This window comes from Carcharhinus amblyrhynchos, chromosome 3 (genome assembly GCF_965287045.1).
Source record: "Carcharhinus amblyrhynchos chromosome 3, sCarAmb.v2.hapA, whole genome shotgun sequence".
In the NCBI taxonomy this organism is placed as follows: domain Eukaryota; kingdom Metazoa; phylum Chordata; class Chondrichthyes; order Carcharhiniformes; family Carcharhinidae; genus Carcharhinus; species Carcharhinus amblyrhynchos.
In genome coordinates, this window is record NC_137326.1 from 4,654,024 (window position 1) to 4,674,908 (window position 20,885).

The window sequence follows — 20,885 nt, forward strand, 5'->3', positions numbered from 1 at the left end:
GCCAAGGGATAATGCCAGGGGATGTTGCCAGGGGGGCAGTGCCAGAGGACATTGCCAACTCACTGCCTGGCCACATTTCCCTCTCCTCTGGGGGCTGTATTCACCTGGACGATCCCCACGACAGTTTCACGTCTGGGTGAACCTGTTGAAAACCTCATCAATGTGACGTCATGTTGGTGTGGTTTGAGAAATGGCGGGGGCTCAGTATCTGGCGATGGGGGGGGGGGTTCTTTATCCGTATGGAAATGTGTGCAATGTATCTAAATCAGGTTCACACCATTGTGGGTGGAATCCTGATGATGTCTCCAGCAAGGTGTGAGAAAATCGGAAGTCACAATCTCAGGCTTCACTGGATCTTGAAGCCAGCCCCCAAATCACAGACAGCAAACGCAGTCTCAAGATCTCACCCTGGGAAATATTTTCCTCTGCTTCTTAAGGTTGTTGATTTGTAGACATTTGGAGAAGCTAAATTGGGAAACACCTTTACAATACAGTGCCTGTTGGGGGAGCGATGGCCCAGTGGTATTATAGCTAGAGTATTAATCCAGAAACTCAGCTAATGTTCTGGGGACCCGGGTTCAAATCCCTGGCATGGCAGATGGTGGAATTTGCATTCAATGAAAAAAAAAATCTGGAATTAAGAACCTACTGGTGACCATGAAATCACTGTCGGGAAAACTCATCTGGTTCACTAATGTCCTTTAGGGAAGGAAATCTGCTGTCCTTACTTGGTCTGGCCCACATATGACTTCAGAGCCACAGCAATGTGATTAACTCTCAACTGCCCTCCAAGTGCAAATAGGGGTGGGCAATAAATGCTGGCCCAGCCAGTGATGGCCTTGCCCCATGAATGAATTTTTAAAAAATCACCATGACCTGTTGTAAATAAGTAAATGATGCCTTCCTTCTGTTTGAAATCTGATCGAATTCACCTGCCTTAGCTTCTCTCCCCCACGTCCCCTCCTCTCTATCTTCCCCCTGCCCTCAGGGCTTTAGCTGGCTGTGGGATTGGGTTCCTGTACGATGCAGATCCCCGGTCTGTGCCGAGTGACAGCTGCTGCCTCAGTCTCTCTGGGTTAGACAGCGAGAGAATCGACGGGTCTCCCTGCTCCTCGTTACAGCCCTGGGACAGGGAATGGGCAGTGTGTGAATGCACTGGGCGAGAGTCAAGCAGCCTTAGCTGACCAGGGAAAGGCGAGTTAGGCAACGCAGTCCCGGGAGCCACATCTCAGCAAAGGGTTCATGCCTTCAGCGGACAAAGGAAGGCGGCAAGAGAGGGCCCAAACTTGGCAGAGGAAAGAGGAACAGAAAACAATGGAGCTCTCGCTTTGGCTGCTGTCCTTGTTGATAAGTTCACTAAACAAATGAGTGTGGTCGAATCCCTACAGTGCAGAAGGAGGCCATTCAGCCCATCAAGTCTGCACTGACTCTCCGAAAGAGTATCTTACCCAGGCCCTCAACTCAATCCTATCCCTGTGCATTTCCAATCCCCCACCTAATCCGCACATTTTTGGACTGTGGGGGTTTGGACACTGATCCTGGTGTTGGAGAAGATGTGAATATTCACCCAATGTTGGAAAGAAACAAGGGAGACATAACAAAAGTCCAGGGATAGGAGGTAACAGTGTGGTGTGGAAAGTATCATTCCTGTGCCCGTTCCATTGCACTTCCCGACATATGCTGCTATTTCCAAACCGTGACATCAAACCCTAACCATTTTAATTTCTTCCATCTTTTTTCCCTGACATACACAAGACACATGGCCCTCAAGACAATACTATGCATAAACCAAAATTTATTAAGAAGGGACAGTTAATGACTCCAATCTGTTCAATATGAGACCCTGTCCCCTCTCTCAACCTGCCCAGAACCTCGGACTCCAGCTCATCATGGCAACACAGTGGTTAGCACTGCTGCCTCACAGTGCCAGCAACCCGGGTTCAATTCCGGTCTTTGTCTGTGCAGAGTTTGCACATTCTCCCCATGTCTGCGTGGGTTTCCTCCATGTGCTCTGGTTTCCTCCCACACTCCAAAGATGTGTGAGTTAGGTGGATTAGCCATGGTGAATTGCCTGTTAGTGTCAGGGGGTTGGTAGGGTAAATAAGTAGGTTACGGAGATAGGGCCTGGGTGGGATTGTTGTTGGTGCAGACTCAATGGGCTGAATGGCCTCCTTCTGTATTTACAGATTTTATGACTTCCAACTCCCCAATTTCACTGATCTCACTTACATAGGAACATAAGAATTAGGAGCAGGAGTAGGCCATCTAGCCCCTCGAGCCTGCCCTGCCATTCAATAAGATCATGGCTGATCTGATAGTGGTTCAGTTCCACTTACCCACCTGCTCCCCATGACCCTTAATTCCCTCATTGGTCAGAAATCTATCTACCTGTGACTTAAACACATTTAACGAGGTAGCCTCCATTGCTTCAATGGGCAGAGAATTCCAAAGATTCACTACCCTCTGGGAGAAGAGGTTCCTCCTCAACTCTGTTCTAAATTGACTCCCCCGCATTTTGAGGCTGTGCCCTCCAGTTCTTGTTTCCTTTCTAAGTGGAAATAATCAACCCTGTTTCGCCCCTTCATTATCTTACATGTCCCTATAAGATCTCCCCTCAGCCTTCTAAACTCCAACCAGTACAGACCCACTTCTGGGCCAGAATTTTACCGCCCCAAGTCAGAGTGGGTGAGGGGCAGAAAGGTCCGTTGACCTGGAGCGGGATTTTCCAGTTTCGGGATGAGCGAGACCATAAAGTCCCGCCCTTAACCTCTGACCCCATCCCGTATCTCCGGCCCCACCTCATTAATCCTCAGCTGTTTTCCCAACCGTGGATGTTCCGAATTTCATTGACGTGGTTCTTATTCTGTTGGGAGTCATGACCTTGTGCCGCTAGCGGTTAGTAATTAAGAATTAGGGAATGAATGCTTGTGGCAAGGCGCCCTTACCAAACTCCCAGCATGTACCTGCGGTCCAATCAACTCAAACTCGGAACACACACGGTGTATGTCCGGATTTCTGACACATGTTCCCGACAAGGATGTTAAGTCGTAGAAGGGGATACAATATTGAGTTTTAAAAAGCATTTAGATAGTTACATGAGTAAGATGGGTATGGAGGGATATGGGCCAAAAGCAGGCAATTGGGACTAGCTTAATGGTTAAACAAAGGGGGTGGCATGGTCAAGTTGGGCCGAAGGGCCTGTTTCCATGCTGTAAATCTCCATGACTCTATCATTCTCCCTCAGAATGTCCAGCAAGTTAATTAAAAATGATTTCCCCTTCAGTTAACCCACATTTGTCCGTGTGACTATAACTTGGTCTCACGTTACTGATTCTAGATGTTTCCTTACCACCAAAGTTGAACTGACGGGCCTGCAGTTGCTGGGATTGTGCCAACCCCCTTGGGGATATAGATCGAGGTCAGGCAGGGATGTGGAGTTGAGTCAATGTCAGCCATGATCATGGTGGAAAAGGCTGGAGGGGCCAAATGGCCTTTTCCTGCTCCTCTTTCTAATGCTTCCACGCTCTTTACTCCCTCAATGCTACTGTTTGGATTGGGCTTAGTCTGGAGAGGTAGCTTTCTGAGGCACATTCTGAGGGTCATGAATGTCGAGGGAGATTACTGTCAATCAGCAGTTCCTGGCTCCGATCCCGGATGTTGGGCAGGGCTGAGGAATGGGAGAAGCCAGAGCAAACAGAGCAGGAAATACCTGCTTCACGCTCTCTTTTGTTGACGATTTGTATTGCGGTGGGGACGCTGAGGGTGTGACTTTTGCAGTGTTAGTTACCAGTAACTGGAAGGACATGTTCCACAGTAGTCCCTCGTCTGCTTTGTACCCTGAAGGATAATGTTGTAACTCCGGTCAGCGTGTCAGACAAGTGGCTGTTTCGCGAGTTTCTTGAACAATCACATTTCAGACTGTGTGACATTGTCGTGCTGAGGAGGAACCAGCTTATCAGCAAAATCTCTGGGCTTTTCAATGTCAATATTGACAAATCCAACGACTTGGTCAGCAACTTCCTCCACCCTAACAGCTTGTGGGCAAAACAAACTTAAGCCTTTCAACCTGAATGTTTCAGCTAATAAATTGTAATCCGGGAGGTTTAACCCCCTCTGCATTTGCATTCTCTGCACCTGTAAAGAACTGGTTACCTGTTAGGACTCGCATTCCAACCATTATCTGGCAACTGAGTCTGTGTCTCTATATGCCCTGTTTGTGAATGCAACTCTCCAGCCACCTGATGAAGGGGCAGTGCTCCGAAAGCTCGTGCTATCAAATAAACCTGTTGGACTTTAGCCTGGTGTCGTGAGACTTCTTACTGGGCCTCGGGTCACCGGCTGTCTGGAGTCGGCACATTCTCCCCGTTGTCAGCGTAGGTTTCCTCTGGGTGCTCCGGTTTGCTCTCATGGTCTGAAGGTGTGTAGGTTAGGTTGATTGGCCATGCTAAATTTCCCCTTAGTATCCGGGGGACTAGCGGGGCAAATGCATGGGGTTACGGGGATAGGGCCTGGGTGGGATTGTGGTCTCCTTCTGCGCTGTAGATGTGTAAGATGATGAATGGGATGGATAGGATAGAGGTGGAGAGACTCTTCCCACTCAGAAAGGACAGTAGGACTAGGGGGCACAGCCTCAAGATAAAGGGGAGGCGGTTTAGAACGGAGTTGAGGAGGAACTTCTTCACTCAAAGGGTGGTGAATCTCTGGAATTCTCTGCCCGTTGAAGTGGTGGAGGCTGCCTCGCTAAATATTTTTAAGACGCGGGTTGATGGGTTTTTGATAAGAGAGGGGATTAAGGGTTATGGGGAGAGGGCGGGAAAGTGGAACTGAGCCACAACAGATCAGCCATGATCTTATTGAATGGCGGGGCAGGCTCGAAGGGCTAGATGGCCTACTCCTGCTCCTATTTCTTATGTTCTTATATTGGGATTCTATGAATCAACCTAACCCACAGGTCTTTTGGACTGGGGGGGGAAATCCGGAACACCCGGAGGAAACCCACGCAGACACGGGGAGAATGTGCAAACTCCGCACAGGCAGGGACCCAAGGCTGGAATCGAACCGGATCCCTGGCGCTGTGAGGCAGCCGTGCTAATCACAGTGCCATGATTGGCCATGCTGAATTGCCCCGTCGTGTAGGGTTTTACAAGACGTTTTCTCAGCCTCCCTGGTGTCGGCTGCAGGGTGCCTTCTTTCCTCAGCTGCCGCTCCTGCTTCTGGTTGAGCCGCTGAGGCGGCGTTACTTTATTGGCAGCTTTACAGGGTGGGTGGTTCCGCACAGGGTGGCAAGGCTGGTAACATGCAGGGGAGGGGGTGTTCTGCCAGCCCGGGGGGGGGGGGGGGGGGTGTGAGGGGGGCGCATGCCTGTTGCCAACACACGTTTCTGGCCAAAATCCTGACTCCAATAGAACACTACAGCACAAACAGGCCCTTCGACCCACAAGTTGCGCCGATCATATCCCTACCTACCAAACCCATCTATAACCCTCAATCCCATTAAATCCCATATACTCATCCAGAAGTCTTTTAAAAGACCCCAGCGAGTTCGCCTCTACCACCACCGACCGCAGCCGATTCCACTCACTCACCACCCTCTGAGTGAAAAACTTACCCCTAACATCTCCTCTGTACCTGCTCCCCAGCACCTTAAACCTGTGTCCTCTCGTAGCGACCATTTCAGCCCTGGGAAATAGCCTCCGAGAATCCACCCTATCTATTCCTCTCAACATTTTATAAACCTCTATCAGGTCGCCTCTCAACCTTCGTCTCTCCAGGGAGAAGAGTCCCAGCTCCCTCAACCTATCCTCATAAGGCATGCCTCCCAATCCAGGCAACATCCTTGTAAATCTCCTCTGCACCCTCTCAATAGCTTCCATGTCCTTCCTGTAGTGAGGCGACCAGAACTGCGCACAGTACTCCAAGTGGGGTCTGACAAGGGTCTTATAAAGTTGCAGCATTTTATGATAAAATTCTGTCCATAAGAATGGTTACAAAACAGAAAGAAGCCATTCAGCCCATCGACCCTTGCTAGATCTTTAAAGCTTATTTATCAGCGTCACGAGTAAGTTACATTAACACTGCAATGAAGTTACTGTGAAAATCCCTGAGTCGCCACACTCTGGCACCTGTTCGGGTACACTGGGGGAGAATTTAGCACCTCAGCAGCCCGTCTTATGGACAGTGGGAGGAAACCGGAGCACCCGGAGGAAACCCACGGGGACATGGGGAGAACGTGCAAACTCCACACAGGCAGTGACCCAAGCCAGGAATCGAACCCGGGTCCCTGGAGCTGTGAGGCAGCCAGTGCTAACCACTGTGTCAACTTGTGACAAGAATAACTCCCTTTCCCCAGGCTCAAGCCCATTGTAGGCCCTGCAAATGTTCCCACTTCAGACAATGATCTAATTGTTTTTTTAAAAGCCTCAATGGAATCAGCCTCCAGCACAGTCCAGATCCGAACCACTCAGTGTATAAAGAGGGTTATTCCTTGCGTCACTGTCCTTTCTGTTGCTGATTGGCTAAAGCCAATATCTTCTGGCCTCAACCCTTCCAACCAATAGGAATATTTCCTCCTTATCGATTTTCCCCAAACTGCCTCAAGATGTTGAACACCTCGTTCATCCCGGGGGGGGAAGCTACCCCAGCTCCCCCAAGCTGACGTTCTCCATCCCTGGAACCATTCCCTGTGAATCTTTTCTGTGGCCTCTTATTCTCGTTCTCACTGACTGTCCAACCCATTTCCCCATTGAATCCTACTGCAGCCTACAGTGTGGACGGAGGCCCAGCCTGCCTGCACCGACCACAATCCCACCCAGGCCCTATCTCGATAACCCCATGCAGTTATCCGAGCGTCCCCCCTGATGCTAAGGGGCAATTCAACAAGGCCAATCCACCTAACCCGCGCATCTTTGGATTGTGGGGGGAAACCGGAGCACCCGGAGGAAACCCACGCAGACACGGGGAGAATGTGCAAACTCCACACAGACAGTGACCCGAGCCAGGAATCGAACCCGGGTCCCTGGCACTGTGAGGCAGCAGTGCTAACCACCGTGCCACCATATCAGACGCTGCACAAATATAAACTCTGGTTGTAATTTCCTGACATGGGAACTTCTGGCTACACATGGGCCTTCCCCACCATAATTCCACCCCCCCCTCCACTGCACTCCCACGCCAGTCCTCCACATCTCCTTCCCCCCAATTCCAACATCATCCCCCCACCATACCACCTCGCCTCCATCCCCCCTGCCCCCACCCTCCACTCCCCGCCCCAAGCCCCCCACCCCACCCCACCCACCTCCTGCCATTGAGCTCACTAGCTCTTTATTCTGGGATTTTACCAGAATCCGGTTGACGGTAATCCGAGCTGAGGATATTGTTTGCAATCACAGTGACGCAGCACAGGTGTGGTTCTACACACACTTTCCATGAACTTTATCCAGCCGTTGGCACAGTTTTTAACACGTCGGCTTTTTAAATTAGCTCAGACAATTGTTGTGTGTTAAAATACATTAAAAGCAGCACCTTTCCACTTGTATCCTGGGGGATCGACAAATGGTTATGGTTGGTACCATTTGTTTGGACATATATCCGTGATGAATGTGGATGGTATTGTTATAGGGGAGTGTATACATTGGCAGGATAGATGCAAAGAGCCCGTACATCATGCCTGGGAAGTCTCAAACCAGGAATCAGGATAGGGATAAGGGATTTAGGACACAGATGAGGAGGAACTTCCTGACTTAGAGGGAGGTGATCTCGACCCCAGAGTGCTGGGGAGGCTCCGTCACCGAGCATTTTAGGGGCACCACCGTAGCACAGTGGTTAGCACTGCTGCCTCACAGCACCAGGGACTTGGGTTCAATTCCCAGCTTGGGTCACTGTCTGTATGGACTCTGTATGTTCTCCCCGTGTCTGTGTGGGTTTCCTCTGGGTGCTCCGGTTTCCTCCCACAGTCTGAAAGATGTACAGATCAGGGGCACTGACCCGCACAGGCTCCAGAGTGTGGCGACTAGGGGATTTTCACAGTAACTTCATTGCAGTGTTAATGTAAACCTACTTGTGAAACTAACAAAAGAAATTTTAAAAGCTGATGGCGTAGGCGTTGGTAAAAGGTCCCACGGAACTTATCAAGAAAGAGTGAGAGAGTTTCCCCACCTGCGTCCCAGCCAAATTTAAACCCTCAACAAAGATCACAAACAAACAGCTGTGGGAATCCTGCTGCCGTTCACACCAGCGGTATCTTACTGTCCCCCGATGGCACACCCCCTCCCCCGTGGTGAAGGGTGTTTTCAACAGGGAACCCTGTTAACTAAGGTTGGACAATATGGTCTTACCACCAACACCACCCCCCCAATTCCCCACCCACCACTGTGAGACACACCATGGAGAGGGAAAAATATCCCACCCCGCGTATCTGTTACCTCTCCCATCGCTCTTTGTGGGATCTTGCTGTGCACAAATTGGCTGCCGTGTACTCCTACATCACAACAGTGACAACACTTCAAAAGTGTTTCATTGGCTGTAAAGCACTTAGGGACCATCTGGAGTCTGATGGAAATTTCCTTGTTCTCTTTTCCCCAGCCTGAGCACAGGTTAATGATCGTAGAATCCCTACAGTACAGAAGGGGGCCATTCGGCCCATCACACCTGTGCCGATCACAATCCCACCCAGGCCGAGTCCCGTAACTCCTCACGTTTACCCTGCTAAACCCCCTGACACGAGGGGCAATGACCCATCAACCTAACCTGCACATCTTTGGACTTTGAGAGTAAACTAGAGCACTCAGAGGAAACCCATGCAGTCACGGGGAGAACATGCAGACTCTGCAGGCAGTAAACTGATGCCGAAAGAGAACCCGCGTCCCTAGTGTTGTGAGGCAGCAGTGCTAACCACTGTGCCACCGTGCTGCCATCATAACTCAGACCTCCCCGTTTTAGACAGCTAACCTTTGGAGTGTGTGGTGTTGGGGAGTCTACAATAATATCCAGCATCTTAGCTTTCACCCATCAGTCTTTCAGAAATTAGCCCAGAAGAGCTGATTTTCTATCTTTGAAAAGTTGTTTCTCTTAGAGATTTGAAAACTTAACGTTCCTCTCTGACTCACTGCGGCAAATGTTTGCCAAAACACGTTGCTGACCTGCCCACTCTCACATACTTCACAGTCCATCAGAACCCTGTTGAACCACCTCAGAAAAAGTCTTACAACAAATTCGATGTCTTTCTGTTGCACTCCTTAGTGAGAGATGAGACAATGTATTCTATCATTTGGAGTCCTATCTCCCAGAAATGCTTCATTAGAGTGTTTCACTACTGGCAGTGAGACCTCGGACCCTATCAATCTACAATCCTCTGATATTATAACAACAGTAGAACTTGGCACTGTCTGCTGTGTCTCAGTGAATAACATTCTTTCCACTGAACCAGAAAGTTGTGGATTTTAGGCTAAATCCAGGGACTGGAGCACAGAATCTTGGCTGAAACCCAGTGCCAGGGAATGCTGAACTCTTGGAGGTGGCACCTTTATGAAACCAAGACTCCATCTGTTCCCTCACTGGAAGTAAGAGATCCCATGGCGCTAGCCCAAAGAATCTCCCAAAATTTATTCCCCAACGACATAAACATAAGAACATAAGAAATAGGAGCAGGAGTAGGCCATCTAGCCCTTCGAGCCTGCCCCGCCATTCAATAAGATCATGGCTGATCTGAAGTGGATCAGTTCCACTTTCCCGCTTTCTCCCCATAACCCTTAATTCCCCCGTGTATCAGAAACCTATCTACCCGTGACTTAAATATATTTAGCAAGGCAGCCTCCACCACTTCAACGGGCAGAGAATTCCAGAGATTCACCACCCTTTGAGTGAAGAAGTTCCTCCTCAATTCTGTTCTAAACTGCTCCCCCCCCTTATCTTGAGGCTGTGCCCCCTAGTCCTACTGTCCTTTCTGAGCGGGAAGAATCTCTCCACCTCTACCCTGTCCATCCCTTTCATCATCTTATATGTTTCTATAAGATCCCCACTGAACACTGATTATCTTGATCTTGCTTGTGGGAGCCTGTTGTGTACAAATTGACTGTTGCAATTCCTGAACTGCAATAGTGACCACCCTTATAATATAAACCCTTATATTTGTTTGGCTGTAAAGCACTTTGAGGGGGTGGTGAGAGGGAGGACAGGCAAAGCCAGAGCTTTGTGGATGGTCATGATGTGGAGATGCCGGCATTGGACTAGGGAGGGCACAGTAAGAAGTCTCACAACTCCAGGTTAAAGTTCAACAGGTTATTTGGTAGCACGAGCTTTCGGAGCCGTCATCTGGTGAAGGAGCAGCACTCCAAAAGCTCGTGCTACTAAATAAACCTGTTGGGCATTAACCTGGTGTTGTGAGACTTCTTACTGTGCCCCAGACGGTGAGAGAGACGGAGGGTAGGACGAAGCAGAGAAGGGGAACGTGTGACAGATGCCAGGTGGGTAACACAAATGAGAACCAGGCTGAATATCAAAAGGTCAGAGGAGAAACGATAAAGGGAATAAGAGAGGCAAAGAGAGAGAATGAGAAGAGACTGGCAGTTAACATCAAAAGGAATCCAAAAATCTTCCATTGACATATAAATAATAAAAAGAGGGTCAAAAGAAAGGTGAAACACATGAGGGACCAAAACGGGATTTCTACTTGTAGGCAGAGATAATGAGGAAAATATGCTTCCAAAGTCACAGTGAGAGAGGAGAAGTTCAGGCTAAAAATTAATAAATGATGGATTCTCCCATTGCTTCAATGGATGGGTGTTTAGCAAGAATAATTGCTCACCATTAAGTCTGGTGTTATCTCATATGTGATGTAATGGGGGGGGGGGCGGGGGCACAGTGGTTAACACTGCTGCCTCATAGTGCCAGGGACCCAAGTTCGATTCCTGGCTTGGGTCACTGTCTGTGTGGAGTTTGCACATTCTCCCTGTGTCTGCATGGGTTTTCTCCCACACTTCAAAGATGTGCACATTAGGTGGATTGGCCGTGCTAAATTGCCCTTTAGTGTCAGGGGGATTAGCAAGAGTAAATATGTGGGGTTACAGGGATAGGCTCTGGGTGGGTTTGTGGTCGTTGTAGACCCAATGGGCTGAATGGCCTCCTTCAGCACTGTAGCGATTCTATGATCCTGTGTTAAACCAAATCTTGATTTGGAGATTTGATTTGATTTATTATTGTCACATGTATTGAATATGCAGTGAAAAGTATTGTTTTTTGCACTCTATACAGACAAAGCATACCGTTCATAGAGACAGTGCAGAATGTAGTGTTACAGTCATAGCTAGGGTGTAGAGAAAGATCAACTTAATGCAAGGTAAGTCCATTCAAAAGTCTGACAGCGGCTGGGAAAAAGCTGTTCTTGAGTCGATTGGTACGTGACCTCAGACTTTTGTATCTTTTTCTCAACAGAAGAAGGTGGAAGAGAGAATGTCCAGGGTGCGTGGGGTCCTTAACTATGCCGGCTGCTTTGCTGAAGCAGTGGGAAGTGTAGACAGAGTCAGTGGATGGGAGGCTGGTTTGCGTGATAGATTGAGCTACATTCACGATCTTTTGTAGTTTGACTATTACCTATAAATATATTATACAAATTGTATGTTATATATATTGCAATATTACATACTTTATATTCCATATAAGAACATAAGAAATAGGAGCAGGAGTAGGCCATCTAGCCCTTCGAGCCTGCCCCACCATTCAATAAGATCATGGCTGATCTGAAGTGGATCAGTTCCACATCCCCGCTTTCTCTCCATAACCCTTAATTCCCCTGTCTATCAGAAACCTATCTACCCGTGACTTAAATATATTCAGCGAGGCAGCCTCCACCACTTCAATGGGCAGAGAATTCCAGAGATTCACCACCCTCCGAGCGAAGAAGTTCCTCCTCAACTATGAAGTCCCTGTGTGAGGGGTGGGTGAGAGTATTGGCTTGCTACACTGGCTTATCCCATAGGGATCTGACTGCCTTCTGCTCAAATGTTGAGCTTGCTTGCTGACTGGGATTTCTCTGTTCGGATCTCCCATGTCGTGGAGCCCCACTTACAGGCTCTGAGATCGAGGTCCGGGGCCTCCAATGGTGTGAGTTGCCATGATCAGCTGACTGGAGAAGACCACCCTCTGTTGTGTGGGAACCCTGTGTGAAGCACGAGCCACGCCAGCGATGCCAGTCTCTGGCAAGCAAGTTTTTGATACGGGGGGGATGTGGCATCCTCCAAGAATGCCAGCGTTACGGATATCATTCCGTCACTTGATGTTGCAGATCGCAAAAGGCGGAATACACCTGGCTGATATATGTGGTGCTGTTAGATTGTCCATTGGTAAGGATGGGGAATTAAAAAGGTTTGCTGCACCTAAAATTATGTCACCAGGAATGAATGGAATACATACAAAGATACTGAGGGAAGTAAGGTTGGAAATTATGGATAATCTACCATGGAATATATTCAGCGAATATATCGCTGTATATATTTAAGTCACGGGTAGATAGGTTTCTGATAGACAGGGGAATTAAGGGTTATGGGGAGAGGGCGGGAAAGTGGAACTGATTCACTTCAGATCAGCCATGATCTTATTGAATGGCGAGGCAGGCTCGAAGGGCTAGATGGCCGACTCCTGCTCCTATTTCTTATGTTCTTATGGAACCATTAAAGCAGAATTGGGCCATTCAGCACATTGTGTTTGCTCGGCCATTCGATAAGGTCACGACTGATTTAATTTGATAATTCTCAACTCCATTTTCCCTTGATTCCATTACTGATTAAAAGTCTATCTCAGCCCTGAACATAATTAATGACACCGGATCCAAGTGGAGAGGATCTCCAAGAAGATTGCACACTGGTGTTGTCAGACTTTTTACTGTGTTTACGCCAGTCCAACGCCGGCATACCCACATCATAATTAATGACCCAGTGGTAAAAATACCCTCTGAGAGAAGAAATTCCTCCTCATCTCTGTTTTAAATGGGTGACCCCCTTACTCTGAGACTCCGCCCTCTGGTCCTAGACTCTCCCACAAGGGGAAACAACATCTCAGCATCTACCCTGCCAAACCCCCCCGAGAATCCGATATGTCTCAATAAAATCGCCTCTCATTCTTCATGACTCCAATGAGTATAGCTCCAACCTACTCAACCTCTCCTTGTAAAGAAATCCCTCCATACCCGGGATCAACCTAATGAACTTTCTCCAATGCAGTTCGTAGGAAATAAGAACATAAGAATTAGGAGCAGCAGTAAGCAATTTAGTCTCCATCTCCACTTGCCCGTTCTCTGTAGCCTTCAAACCCTTACTAATTGAATCAAAAATCTGTCTATCTCTTCCTTGAATTTACTCAATGTCCCAGCATCCGCCACAGCCCGGGATAGTGATTTCCACAGACCCTTTGAGAAAAATAATTTCTCCCCCTCTCTGTTTTAAATCTGCCAACCCTTATCCTAAAACTATGAGCTCTTGTTCTAGATTGTCCCATCAGAGAAAACATCCTCTCCGCGTCTACTTAGTCGATTCCCCTTTTCATCTTGGACCTTTCATCTTGGACCTTTCATCTTGGACTTGCACTTTCATGTTTTTCATCTTGTACACCTCAATTAGGTCTCCTCTCAATCTTCTAAACTCCAGGGAGAATCGGCCTAAACTGCCCAATCTCTCTTCATACAACAAACCCTTCATCTCTGGAACCAATCTAGCGAACTTCCTCTGAACTGTCTCCAATGTCACTCCGTCCCCCTTCAAGTAAGGGGACTAAAACTGTGCACAATATTCTAAGTGTGATCTCACTAATGTTTTGTACAGGAGCAATAACACTTCACTACTTTTACACTCTATTCCTTTAGCAATATATGCCAAGATTCTCTTTGCAGTATATATTTTAATTCCCCTGTAGGTGCCAGAAGACTGGAGAATTGCAAGTGTTCCACACCTTTGTGCAAAAACCTGTGCCAGGATAAGTCCAGCAGGAGTCAGTCAATTTCCAAGGGTGGTGAGAAAGCTTTTTGAAATGATAAACCTGAGCAAGGTTAACAGTCAGCTGGACAAATGTGGATTAATTAAGAGAAACCTGTAGGGATTTTGTTTAGAGTAAATAAGAACATAAGAACATAAGAAATAGGAGCAGGAGTAGGCCATCTAGCCCTTCGAGCCTGCCCCGCCATTCAATAAGATCATGGCTGATCTGTTGTGGCTCAGTTCCACTTTCCCGCCCTCTCCCCATAACCCTTAATCCCCTCTCTTATCAAGAACCCATCAACCCGCTTCTTAAAAATATTTAGCGAGGCAGCCTCCACCACTTCAACGGGCAGAGAATTCCAGAGATTCACCACCCTTTGAGTGAAGAAGTTCCTCCTCAACTCCGTTCTAAACCGCCTCCCCTTTATCTTGAGGCTGTGCCCCCTAGTCCTACTGTCTTTTTTGAGCGGGAAGAGTCTCTCCACCTCTATCCTATCCATCCCATTCATCATCTTATACGTCTCATAAAGGACCAAAATTAGGCCATTCGGCCCATTGAGTCTGCTCTGCCATTCAAACATGGCTGATATGCTCCTCATCCCCATTTTCCTGTCTTCCCCATAACCCTTCAACCCATTCCCAATTAAAAATCTATCTAACTCCTCCCTAAATTTACTCACTCTCCCAGCGTCCACCACACTTTTAGGGGAACGAATTCCACAGATTCATAATCCTTCAGGAGAAGTAGTTTCTCCTCAACTCTGTTTTAAATTTGCTACCCCCTTATCCTAAGGCCTCTTGTCCCAGAATGCCCCACAAGAGGAAGCATCTGCTCCACATATACTTTATCTGACCTTTTATCATCCTGTATACCTCAACTTGATCTCCCCTCATTCTTCCAGAGAGTATTGGCCTAAACTGCCCAATCTCTCTTCATATGACAAACCCCTTATCTCTGGAATCAATCCAGTGAACCTCCTCTGAACTGCCTCCAACGCCACTACACCCTTCCTCAATTAAGGGGACCAAAACTGTGCACAAATACTCCAGGTGCAATACTTCCATACCTTTATATTCTGTTCCTTTAGTTATAAATGCCAATATTCCACTTACTTTCTTTATTATCTGCTGTACCTGCTTGCTAGTTTTCCGTGACTCATGAACAAGGACACTCAGATCCCTCTGCACTGGAACATCCTGAAGTCTCTCCCCATTTAGGTAATAAGTCGCCTTCCCACTTTTCCCGACCAAAATGCACAACCTCACACATATCCACGTTAAACTCCATCTGCCGCATTTTGGCCCACCCTCCTAACCTACCTGTATCCATCTGTGTTTAACTGAATCGATTGGTATTTTCTCTGAGGTAACAGAGAGAGTTGATGGAGGAAATGTGGTTGATTCAGTAAACATGGACTCCCAAGGGATATTGAAGTGCCACAAAGTAGGCTCGTCAGCAAAGGCAAGGCCCCAAGAGGCACAGCATTTGGAAGGATTGTGAACTGTGAGGGGGATAGTGATAGACTGCCAGAGGACATAGTTGGGCTGGTGGAATGGACAGACAGTCAAAGGCATTTGACATTTAAGAAGGTTAAACAAAAAGGAAAAGGAGGCGGGGAAGCTCTGTTAAGAAAGGATAATATCAGTAGATTATTGAGAAAGGATCTTACATTGGACGATCAAGGGTGGAACCACTTTGGGTGGAGAAACAGCAAAGGGACAGCAAAAATATGTGGGCGTTATTTCTAGGCCGCCAAAACTTCATGATAATGTATGATGAGATATAAATCAGGAACTGAGAGGAGCTTTTAACAAGGGGGCTTTATTCTCCATGTAAGTTGAATACACCTGATTAGCACCTGATAGTACGTTGAGGAACCAACCTCAGAAAGCTGGTTATTTTAGCTCTAGCATCACGCAATAAGAAAATGCTAAAGGAGCCTTGAGGGAAGAGTGACGATAATTTTATTTTGACCTTGAATGTAATAGTTCAAACATGGATTTATGAAAGGAAATCCCATTTGGCAGGCTTGCTGGAGCTTTTGAGGATATTACTTGTAGCGAAGGGAGAGCCAGTGGGTGTGGTGTGTTCAGATTTTCAGGATATGCTTTTGCTGAGACCTCACACAGGAGCTTGGTCAACACAATTAGATCACACGCGATCGGGAGAAATGTACTAACGTGGATTGAGAAATGGTTAACAGACAGAAAGCAGAGAGTAGGAAGAAACAGATCATTCTCAGGGTGGCAGGTTGTTAATAGTGGAGTGCTGTGTATGTGGTGTCTGCCACTTTCAGACAGCACAGCAGACATGAGTCATACAAAGAAACACAAAATCCCTACAGTGCAGAAGGAGGCCATTCAGCCCATCAAGCCTGCACCAACTACTATCCCACTCAGGCCCTAACCTTGTAACCCCATGTATTTATCCTGCTAACCCTCTGATATTAAGGGGCAATTTAGCATGGCCATTTAACCTAACCCACAGACCTTTGGAGCGGGAGGGGAAACTGGGCCACTCATACAGACACGGGGAGAATGTGCAAACTCCACACAGGCAATCAACCAAGCCTGGAATCGAACCCAGGTCCCTGTGCTGTGAGGCAGCAGTGCTAACCACTGTGCTACCAGGCTACGCACCTGACTTGAGGGACCAGTGGGAACTGAGAGTGAGTGATCACACCAGAGAGAAAGAGAGTCCTTTCTCAAGCACTTTTTTATCTGGAACCATGTTATAAGCATGTAGAACTGGGCCCTGCCCGAGGGTAGCCTTCATGCTACATAAACTCCCGTACCAAGTTCTCTTATCAAAAATTGCTTTTGATCATAAGAAATAGGAGGAGTAGGCCATCTAGCCCTACGAGCCTGCCCTGCCATTCAATAAGATCAAGGCTGATCTGAAGTGGCTCAGTTCCACTTTCCTGCCCTCTCCCCATAACCTTTAATCCCCTTGCCTACCAAAAACCTATCTACCCACGTCTTAAATATATTCAGCGAGGTAGCCTCCACCACTTCAACGGGCAGTGAATTCCAGAGATTCACCACCCTTTGAGTGAAGAAGTTCCTCCTCAACTCCGTTCTAAACTGCCCCTCCCTTATCTTGAGGCTGTGCCCCCTAGTCCTACTGTCCTTTCTGAGCAGGAAGAATCTCTCTACCTCTACCCTATCCATCCCCTTCAATATCTTATACGTCTCTATAAGATCCCCCCTCATCCTTCTAAACTCCAACGAGTACAAGCCCAGTCTATTCAGTCTCTCTTCATAGTTCAACCCCCTCAACTCCGGTATCAGCCTAGTAAACCTCCTCTGCACTCCCTCCAAGGCCAAAATATCCTTGTGCAAGTGCAGCGACCAAAACTGCACACAGTACTCCAGCTCTGTTTCTAACAAAGCCTGGAATCACTTGACGATGCTGAAATAGCCACAACAACATCACCGCGGATATCACAAGGACCGGTGCTACACCCTCCAGCTGGTCACAATCTGTACAAATGATTTTCATGTGGGGATCGATGCAGTATTTCCAAATTTGCTGATGACACCAAACTCGGTAGGAATGTAAATTGTGCGGAGGATGCCGTGGACTCAGGAGCACTTGGATAGGTTAGGTAAATGGACTGGAACACGGCAGATGGAACGTAACATCAAGTTATTCATTTTGGTAGAAAAAAAACAGAAAGGTAGAATAATTTGTAAATGGCGAGCGATTGGGAAGTGTTGATATCCAAAGGGACCGAAATGTCCTTGTTCATGAATCACTGAAAGCTAGTGTGCAGGTGCAGCAAGATATTAGGAAGGTGAATGGTATGTTGGCCTTCATCGCAAGAGGATTTAAGTTCAAGGGTAAGGATGTCTTGCTGTGATTATATCAAGTCACCATAGAAAGCATTCTTTTTGGTTGTATCACAGTTTAGTATGGCTCCTGCTCTGCCCAAGACTGCAAGAAACTACAAAGGGTTGTGAACATAGCCCAGTCCATCACAAAAACCATCCATTGACTCTGTCTACACCTCTCGCTGTCTTGGAAAAGCAGTCAGCATAATCAAGAACCCCACGCACTCTGGACATTCTCTCTTCCACCTTCTTTTGGCAGCACGGTAGCACAGTGGTTAGCACTGCTGCTTCACAGCTCCAGGGACCTGGGTTCAATTCCTAGCTTGGGTCACTGTCTGCGTGGAGTTTGTACATTCTCCTCGTGTCTGTGTGGGTTTCCTCCAAGTGCTCTGGTTTCTTCCCACAGTCCAAAGATGTGTGGGTTACGTTGATTGGTCATGCTAAAATTGCCCCTTAGTGTTCTGAGATGTGTAGATAAGCGACTAAATATATAGAGATATGGGGATAGGGAGTGGGTGGGACTATGGTCGGTGCAGACTCGATGGCATCTTTCTGCACTGTAAGGTTTCTATGATTTTTCCATCAGGAAAAAGATACAAAAGTCTGAGGTCACGTACCAACCGACTCAAGAACAGTTCTTCCCTGCTGCTGTCAAAGAACAAAGAACAACACAGCACGGGAAACAGGCCCTTCGGCCCAACAAGCCCACGCCGCCATCTTAACAATGTATTTCTCCAACACCTCCCTTGATCCATGTCTATGCTTATGGTACCCCCATTGGAAACCAGATTCAGGGGAGAATAATTTAGGGACAATTTGTTACACCAATCAGCCTAAGAGCACATTTTTGGGGTGTGGGAGGAAACCGGAGCACCCGGAGAAAACCCACGCAACCACAGGGCGAACGTGCAAACTCCCACAGACACCAGCCCAAATCCATGTATCTGCACAGCCAGCAGTGCTAGTCACTGAGCTGTCGCGGTGCCCGTCTGCTGGTCCAGTTTTAAGCACACAAAACGACGCGAAGTACTAGGCCACTCTTGAAACATCCAAGAGCAGCCCACGCACGACCCACCGTGTGCATGCCCCTCGTTAGACTTTTTATCTACCATATATTAAGTTGACCTTCCTCTACACCCTAGCTACGGCTGCAACATTACATTCTGCACTCTCTCCTTTCCTTCTCTATGAACGGTATACTTTGTATAGTGTGCAAGAAACAATACTGTTTACTAATACATGTGACAATAATAAATCAAATCAAACCACGAGTCTTATGAAATTTCACCTGGAGTTTTGGTTCTCTTATCTAAGGAGGGATATACATGCCACAGAGGGAGTGCAGCGGAGGTTCACCAGATTAACTTGGGGTGTCTTATGAGGAGAGTCTGAACAGACTGGATGTGTATTCCTCAGTGTTTCAAAGAATGAACATAGAACACTATGTTCATTCAGTAAAACTTACAAAATTATGACAGGGCGGAGGTGACTAAGATATTTCCCCTTAGCTGGTAAAACTAAAACCATTCAGGATAAGAGGGGATTAGTTTAAAAGTTTATTTACTTATTAGTCACAAGTAGGCTTACATTAACACTGCAATGAAGTTATTGTGAAATTCCCCTGGTTGCCACACTCTGGCGCCTGTTTGGGTCAATGCACTTAACCAGCACGTCTCTCAGATGGTGGGAGGAAACCCATGCAGACATGGGGAGAACATGCAAACTCCACACCGACAGTGACCCAAGCCGGGAATCGAACCCAGGTCCCGCCGTGCCACCCACACTGGCCATTTAAGACTGAAACGGGGAAGAATTTTGCAGCTCGGAGATTGGTGAAACTTTGGAATTCATTTCTGGAGACCATCCAGAGGCAGGTGGCCAGAGATGGTGAAAAGTTACGAGTGGATAAACAGTCCGCACTGGGCAGCTCAGACCAAACAACTTAATAGAAGTGAATAATGCTGTGGAACGGCCGAGATATGAATGACTGGCTCTGCTTACTGACTCTCCCACTGTGTCTCTCTCTCGAAGAACAACAGGATTTATGTCCAATCCCTTCACTCCTAACTGGATAGACAGGATTTGCCTGTCAGGCAATTCTCAGCTCACAGCAGAAGCTGGAAATCTTAAAACATGCACAGGCTGGAGTGCCAGCCAGGAAATTTTTGATTAGAAAGGAAATATTTAAAAATCCAAGCTCCAAATGGCTGGGCAGTGTGTGTGTGTGTGTAACCTGTATTGAATCAAAAGCAGACAGTTTAACAAGAAGATCACACACACACACACACATGGCCTCCTGTTAGGGACTTGCAATGATACCCCAGGATGTTACTCCCCAGCCTGATCATCTCCAGCTCTGTAATACCCGCGCCCCCCCCCCCCCCACCAACCTCTGTGATTTGATTAGATTCATTATTTGTCACACGTATTAACATACAGTGAAAAGTATTGTTTCTGTGCAGACAAAGCATACCGTTCAGAGAGTACACAGGGGTAGAGGGGAGGGTGCAGAATGTGGGGTGGGTGGGGGATCTGAGGGTTGGGGGGGGCGGGGGAGGTTACAGGGGCTGGGGTATGAAATCGAGAAAGGCACCTGCACAGCGCAGGATGCAAGGGGGGAAACTTAACTCCAGCACTGAGTGAGCTAGCCCAGGATCGAAGCCCGTCTCCTCCTCTACTCTCTTAACACATTTTAACAAGAAGGTTGTCGCTGACCTGGGCGGGGTTTTCGGTTCCCAATATCTGCAGAATATGTACTCGCCGTCGGCGTTAACGAAATGCGACAGGTCCCTGTAGGGCAGTCCCTGGGGGGTGAGACGCTCCCCTCTGTCCTGCAACATAGCAAAACACCCTGGCAAAGAGAGAGAGAGAGAGAGAGAGGATTGTTGTTAACATTAAATAGAACACACACAAAGTCGAGTTGTCAATTGTTTTTTTTGGGGGGGTGGTGGTGGTGGTACCCCCCACTCTCTGGGGTTAATGACTCCCCCACTGTGTCTATAATCGTGTGTGTAGACTTTGCAGCTACACTAACCCATCTTTCAATCTATCTTGTGCAGCTCCCACGCCACAGTGGGGGGAGAGAGAGAG

At 47.6% G+C, this 20,885-nt stretch overlaps 1 protein-coding gene across 2 annotated transcripts in view; it reads right to left on the reverse strand.

Annotated features, from left to right (window-relative positions):
- The window catches only part of LOC145363207 (monoglyceride lipase-like), a 75,324-nt gene that overhangs the window by 54,207 nt on the left and 232 nt on the right, over positions 1 to 20,885 (reverse strand). Inside the window, exon 2 of one of the 2 annotated variants that reach the window (XM_080218641.1) lies at positions 20,511 to 20,646. In XM_080218641.1, coding sequence (XP_080074767.1) covers positions 20,511 to 20,635 — 125 coding nt within the window. In that variant the 5' untranslated portion in view covers positions 20,636 to 20,646. Of the gene's footprint in view, positions 1 to 3,349; positions 3,477 to 20,510; positions 20,647 to 20,885 lie in introns of those variants that run through there. The other variant, XM_080218642.1, reaches the window with a different exon arrangement.